This window comes from Cyprinodon variegatus, unplaced genomic scaffold, assembly GCF_000732505.1.
Source record: "Cyprinodon variegatus isolate N-32 unplaced genomic scaffold, C_variegatus-1.0 Scaffold889, whole genome shotgun sequence".
Classification (NCBI taxonomy): domain Eukaryota; kingdom Metazoa; phylum Chordata; class Actinopteri; order Cyprinodontiformes; family Cyprinodontidae; genus Cyprinodon; species Cyprinodon variegatus.
Genome location: NW_015151342.1, coordinates 276,342 through 295,827, shown reverse-complemented (window position 1 = coordinate 295,827; position 19,486 = coordinate 276,342). Strand labels below are relative to the sequence as shown.

Below are 19,486 nucleotides of genomic sequence, written 5' to 3'. Positions count from 1 at the left end.
ATATGCTTCGTTGATCTGATTGGTTTATTTGGCCCGTCTATCACCAACATAGGCCAATCAGCTAACCAGTATTTTCGCTCCTTCCCAAAATTACTTCAACGGAAGGTTTCCAGATGGATATGCGGAGCAAATCCATCTGGCGGAGTCAGGTTAATTCCATAGGGCGCGCAGAGAAAAGCAAGGACTTCCAACAGTGACACACTAGACTTACTGAACTCTGGGATTGGGGCAAAAATTCTATCTTCAAATCTGTTTAGGGTGAATTTTATTCCAAGGTGATACAGAAAAAATGTACTGCTCTGAGCTTGCATACTAAGGTATACAAATATGATGTATTGTGACAGGTCAGATTTTGATGCTGGGCCAAGCCCACATTCTTTGATGTAGAAAAATTCCTTTGACAACTTTTGATCCACAATGGTTTAAGTCAATATAGAGCGAATCTGAAGTCTGTAACTCAAAAGCTCTAGGAGGAGTTCGCTCAAATAGGGAGGCAATAAAGTGCAAAATCACAGTGAAAATTTTTAACTTTAATCCAAAATGGCCGACTTCCTGTGGGGTTTGGACCTGAGCTCCAAAATGCTTTTTTTGTGTCCTGTTGGGTTATACATGTGTACCAAATTTCATAAACCTCACTAAACGCTTGGCCTGGGGCTGTTTTGTTTTTTTATGGCAGGAATTAAGACCTACAGAATTAATTCCACTTAAACTTTTTCCAATCTAATCACATTACAGGATGGACAATTTCCAAAGCTTTATGCAAATAAATGAAAATTGGACCTGATCCTGATTGTCAAACACTCTATCGTTGCTGAGGCTGTATGTGTTGGAATGTTGTTCTAAAGTTAGTGAGAATAAAAAATGAAATAAAAAATCTGTTACATTAAATGCTGATCAGGGGAATTAAAGATTTTTGCTGCAACATAACAGAGTGATAAAACTCAGAGAGAATAAAGATCATCCAGGTTTTGCTGACCTTAGATCCAACTGTGGCTCTATTACAGTACAGTTTGGCATTAGTCTTGATGTTGTTTGGGTCTATTGTTAGGGCCTCTGAGTACAAATCATAAGCTGCCTCGAAGCTTCCCTCCTTGAACGCCTTGTTTCCTTCTTCCTTCTTGGCTTTCAGTGCTTTGGCGTTCTGGGAAGAAAAACCACATTAGCAGCTATAAAAACCATGCACAGATATCATGGTGTGAAATTTAAAATATTGACGATGTTACTCTTTTTTTATTAAAACAGATAATGATTATGATGCTCACTCTACAAGCGAGTCGAGCCTTATCGTGGTCTGGAGCCATACGCAAGGCCTGGACAAAGAACTGAACAGCTTTATCGATGCAGTCCTCATAGTACAGACAGAGACCACGCACATACAGAGCATCCGCATTGGTGGAGTCCATTCGGAGTATGTCACTGCGGAGAAAACAACAAGGTATAAGAAATTAAACTCTCCCAAGGTGAAAAAAAACAACTAATCTTAAACTATATTCTCACCTGGCAACCGACTGTGCCTCTGGGTAACGTCCAAGCAGGGCTAAACACTCTGCCTTCAATATTTTAAACTTTTGACAAGCCGAAGCACACTCCAAGGCACGGTCCATGCAAAACACAACCTGAAGAGAAAGCAGGTTCTTTTCATTATCTGTTTTTTTTTTTTTTTTAAAAGATGCTCTCGCTCTCAAACTACCTGACTATCATTGCAGAGGTTGTTGCAACATTATAATTCACAGAGCAGAATCCATAAAGTGAGTGTTGATTAAACTGAAGTCAGAATCTTATTTTTGACTAATTTAAACTTCAAAATGGATTTTGATTTTCCAAAAATGACAACAAACAGCATTTCTATTGCTTCAAGGTACTGCAAGATAATAAAAAACATTTGCAGTGATTTAGAGCTATGGTCCTCTCTTCCCCTCCTTGTTACACTGAGTTGAAAGCATCTACTTTATTTTAGATGCTACCAGTGAAGATTTCAAAACAAACATTTTACTAACTCGACATATCGTAAATTTCGGACTATTAGCCGCACTTGAAAATAAGCCGCAGAAGCTAAATTGCATGATTTGTACAAATACAAGCTGCACTGGAGTATAAGCCGCAGGTTTTTTATGTTTTCGTGCAGCGGTTCTATTTCCTTCGTTTACTGCCAAATTGACTGCCTTTAACTTAAAAGCAGCATTATATGCATTTCTACCGGTACGTTTGTTTTCCACAATGAGGGTGTCAAACAAACTGTCTTGCGCTCACAAAGTCCATCTTTCTCGCTGTCGTTCTGTCTGGTACCACTCGCCGTAGAAGTCTGCTTCCGGAGGACCTCCGCATTCCCGCGGGCATGCGGCTACCGTACTTGTGTGTTGAAGCAAATGTGATGTCAACATGGTGGATGGCCATACTGCTACACTTGTGAAAGTAAAATCTGTTGGGCTCCTTTTGGCATCAAGACAATTATTCTTATTGCCATCTTGCCAGACAGGACACTGTATAAAAAAAAAAAAAAAAAAAAAAAAAAAAAAAAAAAAAAAAAAAAAAAAAAAAAAAAAACAAAACAAAAAAACAAACAAACAAAAAAAAAACATGGTGGATGGTAAAATCCATAGATTTAGGTATTACCCTAGTGGCTGCTGGCTGTAAAAGTCCACAGATAAGCCAGATTGTTATATAAGGGACAAGGTCGAAAAATGGGGAAAAAGTCGCGGCTTATAGTCTGAAAATTACGGTACTAATATGGGCATTCATTAGGGAAAAGAAACATCCGAGAATTGGACAAAACTTTACAGCTGGCTAAAATTGATGGTGGGCTCAACCTTCCACTGTTATTAATTTAAGGGTGGCAGCACAGATAAAACTGTTGATATATTGGATGTAAAAATGATACAACTTGGTAGAGAGAAGTAATTGTGTGGATCCTATAGACACGTTGAATGTTATTGTTTACCTCCGGAAGTTTTGGTCATGTGCACAACACTGGAGGGCAAAAAGTTTGTTTTACTAGCCAAGCACAGTTGCACTGTCATGTCAGTTTTACCAATTTAGGTCATCTTTCTGCAGAAGACTGCAAAAGGTACACAGAAAAGTTAACTGTATTTAGCCTAAAGCTTTCAGACCCGTTTCGAATAGGTGACGGTCTGTGAATTAACACTTCTCAAAATTGGCCGCCTGTTTAGTATCGGAATATTTACAATTATCTCATTAACACAACAGGACTTTATACAGCAGAGGCAATGAAGGCATACCATACATGTCATTAGAAGGAGAGAACTTCTTTGTGTCTGGACACATGGGGCTAATAAAAGGCAAAATTAAAGGCTATGTGGTGTATGCTCCATTGCACATGCAAAGCAGGGTAAGATGATTTGATATTCATATAAATCTATGTGATAATATTAGATGCAAGCCGTATATTTTCAGTATTCCAATTATCTAAGGAAATATTAGACTGTAATATAAACTTTCACTCCAAATGGGTAGACTTTCAGTTTTTTTTTTGTTTTTTTTAATGATGTGCAACTTTAAGATTTAGCGCATTAACTTGGTAACTTAACCACTTAAAACAAAAACAGTGTGATATTGTTTTTGGCCTGCAGAAACAACCTTGTGGGAGCGTGGTCTTGCGCATGTGACGTTTGACGCATGTGTTGGTTTGGAAAAGGATCAGACTTAATGTTTGCAACATAAATCAAACCATGTAAAGGCAAATATTGAGTTTATTAAAACTTTTCTTCTCAGTACATCCTTTTGGCAATGCCCTAATTGACATCAGTCATTTGGTCAGATGTTTTTGATGCTCTTAGTTATTTTTAAACAGGAAATTCCACTGACCTCCACTACAGTTGCATGATTGGGTGTGATACTTCTCACTACCCTGTTTTTGTTTATTTGTTATTCCTATAGGTGAAGAAGTATAATGCTTATGCACCTATGTGCACAGCAAAAACTGATCCAAAAATATATAAATGTCTTAAGATGAATCTAACTGTCCTTAATTGAGCATATAAATAAAAGATCTGCCAATGGAATGAGTATATTTCATCTTAAAATAAGATAATTAGATATTATGCACTTGAAATAAGATGTTTTTTTCTTATTTTAAATGTAAGTCATCTCATTCCAATGGCAGATTTTATTACATATCCACACAAAAACAAGTAAAAATCTACTTTTTTTAATGAAAAAATGACTTATTTTTATTTACGTTTTTGCAGTGTACAACATTTTTTTATTGAGAAAAAAGTGAACCACATTTATTACACAAATATTGCCAAATACAATCAAAAATACTACATTTTTACAATACAAATCATACATTATCACCATAAGATTACATAGGTCAAGGGTCTTTAAAGTTTAGTATTTATTTAGTATTTATTTGCATTTCTTTATCAGGCATCCTTGATTCTGTTGGGAAAGTATTTTCTAAGTTGAGATTAAAAAACGTGAGTTTTTTATGTTCATAAAAATGCTTTATATGCTTTTTAAAAATGTGCTATTATTTACTTTCCCTTTGGTGTGAATTAAATATTTTAAAATTTAAAACGTCTCATACTTTTTTTAGCCCCCTAGTATCAAAAATCTATTGAGTATCAAATATTTTCCTGGCTATTTTTATCAAGCTTAACATTTCAGTATCGTAACAACCCTAGTTAGAACCAAGGTTTTTACCAGTTGCTGACAAAAGGTTTTAACATGAGGTGGAAAACTGAGGTGCTGATGGCGGAGATTTAACCTGTTCAGCCCGGAGGGTTATAGAAGAAATGTCAGCCTAAAAATAAACATCCAAAGGAATTCAATAATAACTCCACAGTCCAGTTATTTATATAAGCTGTTGGTAGTTGTGTAACAGTCAGACATGAAGAATTTGTTTTTCTAGTTTAAGAAATATTACAGATGTTTCCTTAATTGTTTATAATTTCGTTCAGATCTTTTTCACAACCCCCATTCAGTACCTCCATGCCTCCCCCCATTAAAATACCTCTGGCCTACACAGCCGTTAGCAAAACTGTGAACCTGACAGATACTGACACCCTCCACAACCGTTCAGAGCTCTGAATCAAAGCATATCAATGGAATGTTGGGTAAGAAGGAAAGGTTGTAGGTGCACCAGAGTTAACAGCAGAGTAGAGCTTCTACAGGAGGTGAACCATGATAGCTGGGTTCCTTGTGTTAAGCCACTCCTGAATTAGTGAAAGTAACTGAAGTAATTTCCCTAGGCTAATTAGTAAAAGGTCTGATGTTACAAACTTCCCACTTAGATGAAAGTAAATGTTGTTCATTGGGGAGGCACAGATTTTTGACAAGCAGTAATTTATAGGTGAAGATGAACGAAAAAGGGTTCGGTGGAGAGAACTTGTCTCATGTGAAGAAGTTCAAGTATCTCTGGGTCTTGTCACAGTCATCTACCAGGAGGTTTTAGAGCACTAAGAGCTTCCCTTCCCGACAACAACTATGGTAATACTGCCAAAAACCCACAAAGCCAAACCAACTAACACCTGCATTAATTATCACAGAGTCACTTTGCTTGATTGTCCAACAAACTGGCCTGACTGAAACCCAGTAGAAAAACTACAGAGAATTGTTAAGAAGGGGACCAGAGACACCCGAGCAGTCAATGCAGCAGAGCTGAAGGTCAGAACTGAAAGAACAGCGGCTTTCTGCACACCTCAGCAGAGCCACAGTCTGATGCCCTGATGAGTAATTTATGCAAAAGAGTTGCCAACAAGTACATTTGCTACACAGGAAACGATCATGCTTTTCAGAAGGATCATGATTCTATATGAAAAATGATTCCTATTAGCCTTATGTGGTACAATAAATGTTATAACACATAGTTTAATAATGTATTATCTAGTTGTATCACAATCTAGTAAGAAGCTTACCATTCTGAAGTCTCTCTTTTCAAACCCAATCTCTGCCATTCTCTCGTATTCAAGGATGGATTCTGCATTCTTTAGCTGCAAAATATATTTTTCAGGATTCAGAAGCAATGTGGAGGACTAACATTAGCAAAATCACAATACCCAGGCACTTTCTATGACATCATCAGTCCTTGTTAAACCAGTCTGACATGAGCAGGGATATTTCTGGAAACAGTCTGACATTCACTTCAACACTTTTCAACTGCAAAACAGCTCAATTTAACTTTCTTAAACGTCTCTCCATGCATCATAAATGTATAACAAAGGAAATCTGTTCATAACACATTTTAATGGAGAATGGATATCAAAGATAAAACTCGAAAACTGTGGATTTGCTCACCTCCTGCTGGGCTTGGCTGTTATCTGGCTCCAGTTCCAGAACTCTCTGGAAACAGCGGCTTGCAGCCATAGCATTGCCGAGTGAGAGGTGACACTTACCCTCTCGCAGATGTCCCTGTGAACAGAGGAGGAAAAGTTAGGAGCCCGAAGTAATAAACACTGCTGAAAACACACACCATTCTATGGCAAGTAATATATATCTTATGTGATATGAAAGAAAAGCACCAAAGGGAATGTGAAGAGGTCAAATAAAAAAACAAGATATCAATATTTTTTAAAGGTTATATTAAACTGAAAATGATCAACACAAAAGAAAAAAAAGTTCACTTCCAGCTCTCGTTTTCACCGGCTTACTTTCATAAAGCTGTTGTCTAATCGCACTGCTTGCTGGGAGTCCTCCAACGCCTCCCTGTATCGGCACAGCATCATAAGCGTGGCCGCCCGGTTTCCGTAGTAGCTTGCATTTTTTGGACACATATCTGAAGACAAAAAAAAGGAACATTCGATGACCGTTATCCAAAAATACACCCATGCAACTGACAATTGAAGAAAAGATATTCTGCAAGGATATTTGAAGAACTTACCAATAGCCTTAGTGTAATAATTGAATGCCTCTGTGTAGTCCTTCTTGATGTAAAATGCGTTACCTTGCTCTTTGAAGGCCTCTGCATCCCTGTGGTTAGAATTGGGTGTTAGAGGAAAATTAAACACGATTAAAGAAAAAATGAGAATAGGATGAATCAGGTGACTGAAAATCTAAAAATTCACCAACATCCAAGCCTGCTCAAAGCCAGAGCTATTGCGTAATGATTCTTCACGCATGCGGACTGGAGTCGTAACAGGCAGCCCGAGACACAGGCGACTACGCTCTACCCCTTCTATTCATTCTGCTAGCTAATCTGAATTGTTCAATTCCATTTCGAAAGCGAGATCATCTGTGGTAGTAGCGCTAGACATCTTCCAGGCATGTGAGGAAAACTAGCAGCAGTTCAGCGGACAGGATGAATGAATTGTAACTGGCGCACGCGGATGACGCCATACACGCGCTGCTTCGTTTTTGAAAGATATAAATATAAAAAATATAACCGCGGATGTCTGGTGGACAGTGATTCGTCTACATGTTATGAATGCTGGCGTACCTTAAAGAATAAATTATGAACAGTTCAGTTTGTGCCTTCAAGTCGATCGCCCATAGGAAGACGTTACTTGGATATAACCTAATGGAATATCTTCAGAACAGCTCCAAATGACACAAAACTCAAATGAGTAGAACATGATGTAATAACATAAAATCAAGGGCCCAATGTAAAAAAAAAACAAAAAAAAACTGGCGTTCCCCTTTAATATATTTCCCTGGTTGATCATATCTGAACGCAATCAATGGTTCAATACCAGAGGTCTGGAAAAAGATTACACCCAGAGGAGGTGCAGAAGTTTAGCTGTGGTAGTGGATAAACATATCTTAAACTTTCAGGAGACCCCCAGTTTAGATCATGATAGTTACATCCAGGGGTGTAGAAGATATACATTGTTTTAGTGGGGCAAAATTAATGTCCAAACCTAAATTTAAGTGAGAATCTGTTGTAAAAATGTTTTCCATCCAATCTTACAGAGTTTGAACTATCTCAAAGAAGTAAAAAATATTCTAAAGACTCCAATATTTAGAAGAATGTTACTATAAAAGTGTAAAGTTGGTCCAACAAAGAAATAAATTAGAATGAAATAAACAGATTTTTGCTTAAATTTCACTTTCCCTTTAATCAGAATACCTGGGTTTCTGTTGATTTCTGTGAAAAATAATTATACGTATAGATGCCAATGTGCGTGACAATGTAAACAAATAGGAAAGTTCTGGCCTGAATTAGCTAAACATAGAAAGAGACCAAATAGCAGAACAGAAAAGTCTATTCCTGGAGAAGAGGTGGCTATTTTGTGAAGCGGGTTGGGAAGAGCAGAGCCAGGAACATATGACACCATGCTCTGTACAACTGCCATTACTTTATTTGGAAGCCTGTCATGCTTTACATCAGAGCCCCGCAAAAAAAAAAAAAAAAAAACGAAGAAGAAGAATGCTACCTGTGACCAATTCTAGTAAAATAAAATAAAAAAGACAGTGGTGGGAAGACAGTTCTCACCGTCAGAGTTAACTTCTGCTCTACATGAGTAAAGTCCCCTCCTCAAATCATAGAAACCAGTCAATATAGTTGGCGTGGAAGGAAGACCGACCAAGCTACCAAACCGTAGCTAACAGCTAGCTGTAGCGCGCTAGTTAGCCACCAAACAGCCCAAGAAACGCAAATGACAAGAAAATTTGGAGGTACATAACGGTGAGATAGTTTGCTATGTTTCCATTCCTGCCACTGACAACCCCCGTATTTCTCCCACCTTTCTATTTCCTCGTCACTGAGCAGTTCGATGTCAGGGTCCATGTTCACAGCATCACAATCCTCCGTCGCCATTTTGCCGTGTCAATGGGAGTGGGCGTGGCCTTTGACTGCAGTCGTTGGTACGTAAAATTGTAAACAGGAAGTGATCCGACAGCTAAGGAAAACGGACCGACGGTAGGTTGAAATCGGTAGAGTAACAAAAGATAGCGATAGTTAACGAATCGATAACGTCATATGCATTTTTGTAACATATATTTGTTTGTTGTATAAGTGAAGTTTACAGGAATAATTGCGTCATTCATGTCATTGCGGTTCTGCATCAGTTCTGCTAATGCTAAGCTATTTCTGGGTTTTATTTAGCTGTTACTGGATGTTGTTTTTTTTAATCACTAACTTATTTATTAATTTTCCTGTTTTAAATGACTTACCAGAAAGTATGACTCCGTGCAAAAACTTTGACACCCAAACTACAATGTTGTAGGTAAAATATTAATGATCTCACAGACAGTGGAGAAATTTACTCCTTTCATCAGCTTAAATAGTAAAAAAGAGAAAAAGAAGGTGCCAAAAGAAATAAAGGTGCATATATATATAGTCCATCTGATATCTTCTGTAATCTGAAAGTTTAAAGTTTATTACACCCTAATATTACCTGCTTGTTGTGTGTCAGAACTAGTGTTTTCCCCAGCAGTAAGTAGGACAGTTCCTCTGTCCAAATATACAGTTATCATCTTAATTCTGCAAGTGGAAACGGTTTGAGAATGGAGTAAGATTACAATTCCTATCAAAATCTGTTATCCTGTCTCATGGTTATTTATTTATTTATTTATTTATTTAATACATATACATAATGAAGTGTTATTTAAATGCAATGAATCCATTTAGTATTTTTATAAGAGATTACGTACGTATATTTGCTGTTCATTGGGCCACTTGCTACTAAGAAGATATGCTGATGAAGATTCTCAGTCATCCAGGTCATAGTCATTCCGTAAAAGTTCAAAAAATATCCACTGGAGTTGGTTTCCAAGATTTGAAGACATTTCGCCAGATATTACAGGCTAACAATGGAACCAAACGACCCATTCATCGGTTACCATTTGCATGTTTCCAAGTGATACAAGGCTTTGTCTATATAAGACTCAAACTCCCTGCGGATCCAGACATTTGAATTGAGAAAGCTTCCTGGAGAGGTGGCGAAACGTCTTCAAATCTTGGAAACCAAGTCCAGTGGATATTTTTTGAACTTTTACGAAAATACTAAGAAGATAATTTTGAAATTCTTTGATTTTTTTTTTTTTTTTTTACAAACAGATTTAGTGACTGAAAACTGTGAAGCCATCATGGGAAAAAGCTGCAAAGTTGTTGTGTGCGGCCAGGCTGGAGTTGGTAAAACAGCTGTGTTGGAACAGTTACTGTATGCCAATCATGTTGCAGGTAGGTTGACAGCCTTCTTTACACTCTCGTCCGTTTGATGGTGAATGAATGGTGTGTGTGTCCAAAACAAATTCAAGTATGTCTGCTGAAGAAAGAAGAGTTCCTCTATTAGTGATGGATACATGTGCTTCAGCATGTGCTTCAACATAATGCAACATATTGATATAAATAACAACTATGTAAAATATTCTCTCCCTCTTCTTCTGCTTAATGTTAGCTGGCTTCACTTTTTTGCAGCTATCCCTAACTTCGAAAATGTACCCCCATTCAGCAGACATTTATTCATGTACTTTAACAAGTAAGGGTGAGTCAATTAGGTAAAAATGAAAACGTATCCATGATCCATATCTGTTACCTTTGTGAGATTAATAGTAAATACTGCTTCTAATTTGAACTAGGGCTGAATGATTTTGCCAAAAAAATCTAAATTGCAATTATTTATAACTAACTCCACACTTGTAGATGATTTACCCAAAGCTTTCAGTTTTTGAAAGCTTGCTTGCCCGAAATCCATTGTTGCAGGACATTACTGCAAGTTTAATGTGAAAAAGGGCCTGCATAGACCTGCATGCTAGCAGCAAATCTATTTACCTTTCTGTGTGGTGACAAAAACAGGTGTGATACCACCACCTAAAGAACTGGAGTGAGACATTTTATGTCTTATTCTTGTTAAATATACTGTGAATAAAACAGATTGCCTCTGCAATCATTTTATAAATTGAGATTCTAGTGCAAATGCAATTAATTTTCCAGCCTTAATTTTAACAAATAAAGTGAAAATACATGGTTTTTATGTGTCCCCTTTTGTAGGTTCAGAGCCCATGGAGACCCTCGAGGATATTTACATTGGCTCCATTGAGACAGACCGGGGCACACGGGAGCAAGTGCGCTTCTACGATACTCGTGGCCTCCGGGACGGGATGGAGTTTCCTCGTCATTATTATAGTTTTGCCGATGGCTTTGTACTCGTTTACAGCATCGACAGCAAAGAGTCCTTTAAGCGAATGGAGATGCTCAAGAAAGACATTGATCGTCATAGAGACAAGAAAGAGGTAAAAACTGAATCATTTATTTAGGAATTTTTCTTTTTATGTCTAGCTACTCTGTTCTTGTAGCTTAATATAACATTTATACCAGCCTATGCTAGCCATAATAAGTAGACTAATTGTCATTTATATGACATCAATTTAAAGACTAAGATGCATTGTAACACAGGTTTCTAGTGTATGAAAAATATATTTTTTAAAGATGAGATTTATATATCATTATTGCATTTCAGCTCCATTTAAATAAGGCAGCACATAAGTGCACAGTTGGCTTTAACTGGTTACCAAGATTTCACTCATGCCCGGGTATTCCTTTAACCCTCACAGGTTACCATCATCGTACTGGGCAACAAGCTTGACAAGCAGGAGGAAAGGAGAATCAATGCTAACTATGCTCAGGACTGGGCGAAGAATGAGAAGGTGCGTCTTTGGGAGGTGTCGGTGGTTGACCGACGCACGCTCATCGAACCCTTCGTCCACTTGGCCAGCAAGATGACCCAGCCGCAGAGCAAGTCCACCTTCCCTCTCAGCCGCAATAAGAACAAGGGCAGCGGCTCCACAGACAGCTAAGATGCCGGGCTCAGTTAACCCTAAACCTGAAGGAGGAGTTCATAAGAGGAAGTTAAAGGGAATATTGTTTTAGTAAGAAAAAAAAATCGTCTTGAAAAATGTGAAGAGGTAAACATAAGAGAAAAGATAAATGATTGTACAGATGTTTCTCTGCAGCTGGTGTCTTTCTGCTGAAATGCTTCTTTAATCATTACATTTTAAATATTATCCCATACCACCAAGGAAATGGATCAGTTCATTCTGTTGATAAAATTTTCAATGTTACTCAGTAGAAAAATGTTTGGACCGCAAACTGTGTTCTTTGGACCTACATGTCTTAAATTGCTTACAATCAGCATTTTTTTCATCCACTTTCGTCCTCGAAGAACAAGTTTCACGTTACTGCGCTGGCTTAGATTTTTATATACACTAAAGGAGTAAATAAACGGAATCACACATGGCAGCCATGTTCACACGTTACCTAAATAACTACTTGACAACATGTTTGATTTCGTGTTTTATAAAAAGAAATAATGACTGAAGGGATTTCTTTCACACATTCTGACTAAACTATAGCAGTTTGTCGATGTGGATGTTTGTTACATGATATTGTCTTTATTGTTTCCCAATGATTGACATTCCGTACCACACGAAGCCTTGTGTTCATGTTGTGGGTACTTGTTGCTGGCTCAGGTCTCCCCTTTTATGGTGACTCCTTGTAAAAAGAGACGGAGCACAAAGCAGTGAAACATCAGCACTCTGAACCTTGTCAGTGGCTGTTATGGGTGTTATATTATTCCTGGGGGGGGAATCGTTGATTAACGCTGCCTCATTGCATCAAATCTGAGATACTTTATGTCTGCTTTACTGAAGTGGTGGAGATTTGTTAAAAATATACTTATTTGTTCTGTTGACACTATTTCTCATTCAGCATATTTAAGCTTTTATATGGTCTCATTTTTCACATGTTAAGAGTTTGTATTTGTTTGCATGTTTTGTAAACAGATTAAAGTTCTCTGGGTGCTTGACCTGAATGTGAATCCAGTTTTTCTTATGTCATTTAACCAAAGCTTTATCCATATGATATTTTATAGTAACTTGCATCAAATATTTTTAATGATACTGGTATTTACCTGTTTGTCCTTCCAGTTTCACCTAAGCTGAAATAATTGCTGCTCCTCCAGATCTATCATTGTCAGTTTAGGATGACCATGCCTTGGTAGCTCTGCAGTGGATCCACACTCTAAACTTTCATTTAAAAGATGGATTTATGTGCATTTAATCAGTTGTTTGCACTGCAAAAATAGAAATATAAATAAGTCAGATTTTCTTAGAATAAGGGATGTTTTTTCTTCCATTGAGGTAAGTGAGACACTTTGCCGATGGAACAAGGCAATTTACATTTCCGATAAGAAAAACCAATTGCATTGTCTTATTTCAAGTGGATATTATATAATTATCTTATTTTAAGAGTAAATGTACTCATTCCATTGGCAAATAATCTTATTTACCTACTCAAATTAAGGGTAAATACACTCAATAATTTTTACTTATTTCTAGATTGTTTTTTTGGCAGTGAAAAAATTGGGATATCTTTTAAACTAGTCCTGCTTTCAACATATGCACAACTTTCTCCCTTATCTGTCTGACCTATTCTTAAAGTAAACTGTAAAGTTAAATTAGTAAATTTAAATCTTTCACATCGCTTTAAAGCATTTAATTTTATAGTAATAGCAATGCAGCAATTAATTCTGTCTTTACAGGCAAATAATGACAAAGTGGAATTTATACCTTCAGATTTAGAATTCGAAAGTATTTATCCTAAGGATATAAAGGTCTTAAGCTCTAAACCTAAATGTCATGATGAGATAAATGGTTGAAAACAGTGATGCTGTATCATAAAGAAAAGCAGAAATACAACTGAAGTGTTTGATTTGTACAAAACAATGTAGGAAAATAGGACAATATTACATTTAAACATAATGGATGCCCATTGTGAGCAGTTGCAGGGAGGTTAACCAATCAATGCAACTAAAGAAGCCGTTGTAGAAAGCTGTAATTGACCATATAAAATGCATTTGACTAAAATGTATCAAAACTGAGTTTTAAATTAATTCATGTGATTAGAATTAAACCGGACAGAGAAATTTGACTATAATATGTCACATTTCTATTTACAACTATGTTTTTTAAAGTGCCATCAGATATAAATGGGACCACATAAATAAGCTGATCTGGTGTATTTTGTAGATGGCTGCGTGGTGTAGGACGCCTTCAATAAAGTTTATGTTGAAATGCCATTGGTTCCCAAACTTACAATAAATGTTCCCAAAGGAAAATACTCTCAGCAATGACCAAAAGACCATGATACGTTTTTGTGGAGTTATAAGATACACAAAATATTAATTGTCCTTGTGTAGCAGAAGGTTTGTGTAAAAAAAGTTTAGCATAAGGAAAGCATTCATATCTTATACACATTAAACAAAGCTGGGAAGTTTGACATATTATGTCCATTTTATTTCATTCTTAATGAATAAAAATATTTGTCCTCTTTGTGTAAAACAAATACATCAAACGGTAGTTGTAGAATTCCTATATCTATTGGTGGACTGTCCTTGGCTGCCCTCTAGTGACATCTGTGTGGAATTGCAACAACATTAACATTAACACTGAAACCAGGTTTTTCTTTTTTTGTTTATTGATGAAACGATATTAAATTAAAGCTGTTCTATTCTGAAATGCTCTGTATTTATCTTTAAAGCCTGCATGCTGACCTTACAGTACAACAGCAACAATGATAATGTATTTATAAGAAACTTTGATAAAATGTCTACCTCCATTTAACATAAAACAAGGTTAAACAATTTTCCCATCTAATGATGTAAAAAAAAAAAAAAAAAAAAACTTTTTTTTTTCATGACTTTTTATTTAAATTGCATATCCAACAGCTTTCTACAATTTCTTTCATTCGCCTTTGGAAAAATGTAAAAATTTGAAATATTTTTTCCAGAGTGATGCTGGGAGACCAATCCATGCATTTACTACTTGAAGGCTAGATTGTTTTAATTCTTTACTATCAGGAAGTCCACAAACTGTAGTCGAAAGCCTCCGGCTGATCCAAGATGCTGCAGCCAGAGTTTTGATGAAAATTAGAAAGAGAGATCACATTTCTCCTATTTTAGCTTCCCTTCATTGGCTGCCTGTTAGATCAAGAAGAGAATTTAAAATCGTCCTTCACACACGGAAAGCCCTAAATAACCAAGCCCCATCTATTAACACAAAATTCTGATTGTTCCTCATGTTCCTAACAGAGCCCTTCATTCTCAATCTGTGGGTTTACTAGTGGTTCCTAGAATTTCTAAAAGTAGAATGGGAGGCAGATCTTTTAGTTATCAGGCTCCTTTGCTGTGGAACCAACTACCAGTTTAAGTCCATGAGGCAGACACCCTGTCTACTTTTAAGGCTAGGCTTAAAACTTTCCTTTTTGATAAAGCTTATAGTTAGAGTGGCTCAGGTTATCCTGAGCTATCTCTATAGTTATGCTGCTATATGCTTAGACTGCTGGAGGACATAGGGACCCCTTTTCATATTTCTGCTTCATTCTACTTCTATTCTCCCATTCTGCAATATTTGTTAGTTAAAACCAGGCATTTACGTACTTTGCTTCTCTCGTCAAAGCCGCTTCATCTAGTCTGTTCCTGTTTGACTGCGACAACATCCTGAAGAGCATTCCAAAAAAGTGGGAAAATAAATCTACTGGATTTTGTTTCCAAGTTTGAAGAAGTTTTGCTTCCATTCAGGTAACTTTTTCAATTCAAAATGTCAGAAATATCGTTGAGTTGAGTCTTTATACAGTAACCCAATACCAATATCAGAGGCAGTAGAAACAATCAGGAAACGTCTTCAACAAGACAGCGACCTAAAAAACAGGACTAATTTCACTCTGGACCAGATCTGCCCCCTACTAGACTTTTGTCTTTCCACAACCTACTTCCAGTTCAGGGATAATTTTTACAGACAGAATGGGCTACTGTATAAAGCCTCGAACTCAACGCTATTTCTGACATTTTGAATTGAAAAAGCTTCCTGGATGGGAAGCGAAATGTCTTCAAACTTGGAAACAAAGTCCGGTGGTTTGTTTTTAATTTTCTTTTTTGGAATGACTATGACCTGGATTACTGAGAATCTTCCCCAGCATCCTGAAGAGCAATAACAGCTAGGATGCTGCCATCAATGCCTTGGTTATAGATGATAGATGTGGTTTGTTTCTAGGTCATGTATTGATGATAGCGGAATTTTTCTGTCAGCATATAAAAAAATCTTTCTCAGGGGGCATTGAGGATGCTCTTAACCTGCAGCCAGATGTAGTGCCAATGATCTATGCAGCCTCACCTGCCTATATGTAGAAACCATGGATGCTGGGAGCTCACCTTGCTTTTAAAAATTATATTTCAAACATGTATCAATGGAAAAAACGAATAATCTGTTATCTAATCAAGCATTTGTTTGATCCTAATAAAATGCAAATCTGCAGCATGCATGAGGAAATATTCTTAACTGTTATCAGAAAGCAAATGATTCTCCAGCAGTCTTAATGAATCTGTGTCTTTTGGAAGTGCTGCAGTCTGCTGCTAATGTGAGGTTTCAACAGAGATCTGAAACATGCACATTAGTTGAGTTAGTCTGGCCCCATGAATAAAATGATCCGATAAATTAGCTCAGGAAAAATGATGCCAGACAAAATTATAGACATTTCATCAGAGGAAATGATCTGATAGATCCACATGGGGCATGTTAAGAGATTAATGTACGATAATGAGAAAACCTCAAGTGGAACATTTCTGAAATTACATTATGCACACTCACTTTAGTTTCCCTAAAGGGTGCCAGCACTCGTTTCACTCATGTTCTTTTTAATGAGTAGAAGCGTGTCTCTACACCTATGTGACTTCACTTAAAATGGTTCAGTGACTAAGTTATTGTTTTTGGAAAATGGCATCAAACGGTGAGGGTTTTGAGTTGTCATGTTTTCCTGGTAATTTTGCTCAAAGAATGGTTACAAAGGCTCTTCCTACTCAGATAAAGGAAGGAAAAAGATTCACAACACCATCTGTGAAAAAATACACAGAGAAAACAATACATTTGTCACTTGCCTGCATGATTTATGGATCTTCTGTTGTTTGACAGCTCACAAAGAAAAGACAAATTTCTAGTTGCTAGTCACATTCACGGTTGAAAAAGACAGTATTCTTGTTTTGCAAACTGAAATCCTCAGCAGCAGAATGTGTCTGGATAAAAGGTTGAGGACTAACATTTATTGTATTTGGTAAATAGCAGACTCAAAGCTTCTGCACTGGACCAACCTTTGCATTTACAGAAGCAAATCATCAGAACAGGGAAAAAAAAAAATGATTCTGTAAATGGCAGCACTACCTTTATTTTCTACACTTTTAAGCCATGATTTTGGTAATAGTTGTCAAACTAATCCTTGGAATTAGGGGTGGATTATTTGTCCTGCAAACACAAAATCACTGTTAATCATCGTAAGATAATCTGACAGTTCCTTGCACGAGTATTAAACCTGTTAAGCCTTTTTAAAGCCTTTATCGCATTACAACTGCACTGACTTAGTTGTTTATTAGGATCTTATGTGGAAGTACAAAGCCAAATAACTGATCATCATGAATTAAATGAACAATGATATAAAGTGTTTATCTTTTTTTGTGTGCAAATAATAAAAGAAAAAGTGCATTATTAATGTATATCCACCCCCCTTTACTTTGTTCCAAATCACACTTCTCCACTGTGTAGAGGCAGGCTCATGGTGTGGGGATGCCTCTCTGCAGCAAGGGAAGAGAAGCTGGTCAGAGATTAAGTTTAAAATTGTATGGTACTGGATGAAAAACACTTAAAAAGACTGGAGACTATTGATGGGGTTCACTTTCCAGCTGGACTTAACATACAGTAAAATCTTAGTAGTTAGATCAAAGTATGTGTAAAATGATCCAATTAAACTACAGACCTACATTTAAAAGCAGATCTATAACAATATTGAAAACGGATGTATACAAAAGCTCCTCTTGTTATATGATTTTGCTCGCCATTTGGCAAAGAGGATTGGTTAGGTCCTGGATGTCAATGGTTGGAGGAAACACGCCTTTATAAGCCTCATAGCTGTAACTAAAAGGAAGGTTCTATATAGTTTACACTGTTTAGTAAACCATTTTAATTCTGCCTTTATGGACTTCTTCAATTTAATTCAGTTTATTTATATGGCGCCAATTCACAACACATGTCGTCTCAAGGCACTTTCCAGTTCACCAGATCATACAGTCAGATTGATTCAAAGTTTTCTATCTAAGGAAAACCAGTTGATTGCATCGACTCATTGACTCGAATAAAATCCCTCACACTAAGCATGCTTGAGGCGACAGTGGAGAGGAAAAACTCCCTTTTAACAGGAAGAAACCTCCAGCAGAACCAGGCTCCATCTGCTGAAGCTGACTGGGGTTCAAGGAGACAGAAGCAGAGATACAAAAGGCAACTGTAACAAGCAGCTTTCCACACGAGAGGAGCCTGATCATTAAAATATTTGCCTCCCATTCTACTTTTAGCAATTCTTGATGTTTGTTAATTACACAAGTCCCTTCAAATTACATTATCTGATCTGTATGATACAATGGTGCACATGTATCATTGCTCTTTTAACACTTTGATACGACAACACACTTGGAGCATATCAGAGAATTCACTAGTGTTGGACATTTCCCAAGTTAGAATGTTCTTCTGTCTTAACTTTGGCTTTAAAAGCTGAAGATCGAAACAGTTCCCTTTGACTGGCGCCACGGTGAGAAACACGAACAGGACTGGATGTGTCTTGGCAACAGCTTCTACAAGGCGCAGCTAGACATCTTGATTGAAGAGTATTAAAACATGAATATACATTAAAATTGCTCTGCATCTTACAAAATGTTACATGTTTTAAATTAACAGAAAAAAATCCACTAATAATCTAGACTTGCTAATAAATAAATCCCATCCTATTTGATGGAAGGTTTTGTAATGAACCCTCTGCAGGCCTCTAAGGAGATTATATGTTGCAGGTTTGCAAAAAAAAAATTAATAAATAAATAAAAATAGAACCCCAAACGAATCATTCTCTGAGGTGTATTAACCAACCACTCATCCACTGCAACAGTGGGTTTAACATTTTCCATTTGCTTGGTGCTTTCCATATCTGCTTAAAACCTCTGCAGCTGTTACACAGGTTCCAGAAAAAACCTGGTTATTGAAGGCTTTGGGTTGTCATGTTCAAGGATCATGTGAATTAAGCAAACCAGCAGAAAAAAAAGCAAATGGGCTTGTATGTACAGACTTCGATAACTTCATGTATGGATTCAATTCTTTTAACTCCAAATCTGACTCATTAATTTAGATAAAAACACATTTAAAGGACCTATATCAAGCAAACTCAACTTTTTCGAGCTTTTAACAACATTATAATAATATTCCTTGATCAATTTCATGCAGAGTGGTATTTCACTTGATTCATGCATCTCTGAATAATCCTCACAGTTCTGCTATCTGAACAGCAGCCCCTCCCTGCCCTGTGAAAATCAGTGGTTGTAGAATATAGTAATATGAATGAATGAAAATAATTTATTTCAGACAATAAAAAATAATAATAATAGATAATTAAATTTCAGAAAATATTTCAAACAATTACAGGTGCTGGTCATAAAATTAGAATATCATGAAAAAGTAGATTGATTTCAGTAATTCCATTTAAAAAGTGAAACTTGTATATTATATT

The 19,486-nt window shown here is 36.7% G+C and overlaps 2 protein-coding genes across 2 annotated transcripts in view; one reads left to right on the top strand and one right to left on the bottom strand.

The window, feature by feature from the left end:
• Window positions 1-8,757, bottom strand: part of dnajc7 (DnaJ heat shock protein family (Hsp40) member C7) — an 11,711-nt gene extending 2,954 nt beyond the window's left edge. The window contains exons 1-8 of the mRNA XM_015397820.1: window positions 8,640-8,757; window positions 6,839-6,927; window positions 6,609-6,733; window positions 6,256-6,369; window positions 5,877-5,951; window positions 1,498-1,616; window positions 1,263-1,416; window positions 977-1,141 (exon numbers count right to left, since the gene is read on the bottom strand). Coding sequence (XP_015253306.1) covers window positions 977-1,141; window positions 1,263-1,416; window positions 1,498-1,616; window positions 5,877-5,951; window positions 6,256-6,369; window positions 6,609-6,733; window positions 6,839-6,927; window positions 8,640-8,713 — 915 coding nt within the window. The 5' untranslated portion in view covers window positions 8,714-8,757. The remainder of the gene's footprint in view (window positions 1-976; window positions 1,142-1,262; window positions 1,417-1,497; window positions 1,617-5,876; window positions 5,952-6,255; window positions 6,370-6,608; window positions 6,734-6,838; window positions 6,928-8,639) is intronic.
• nkiras2 (NFKB inhibitor interacting Ras-like 2) lies at window positions 8,751-12,076 on the top strand. Its single transcript, XM_015397821.1, has 4 exons — window positions 8,751-8,815; window positions 9,956-10,078; window positions 10,889-11,130; window positions 11,452-12,076. Exons 2-4 carry the CDS (start codon window positions 9,985-9,987, stop codon window positions 11,692-11,694), a joined length of 579 nt encoding a protein of 192 aa, XP_015253307.1. The 5' UTR covers window positions 8,751-8,815; window positions 9,956-9,984; the 3' UTR covers window positions 11,695-12,076.
• The last annotated feature ends 7,410 nt before the right edge of the window (window positions 12,077-19,486 follow it).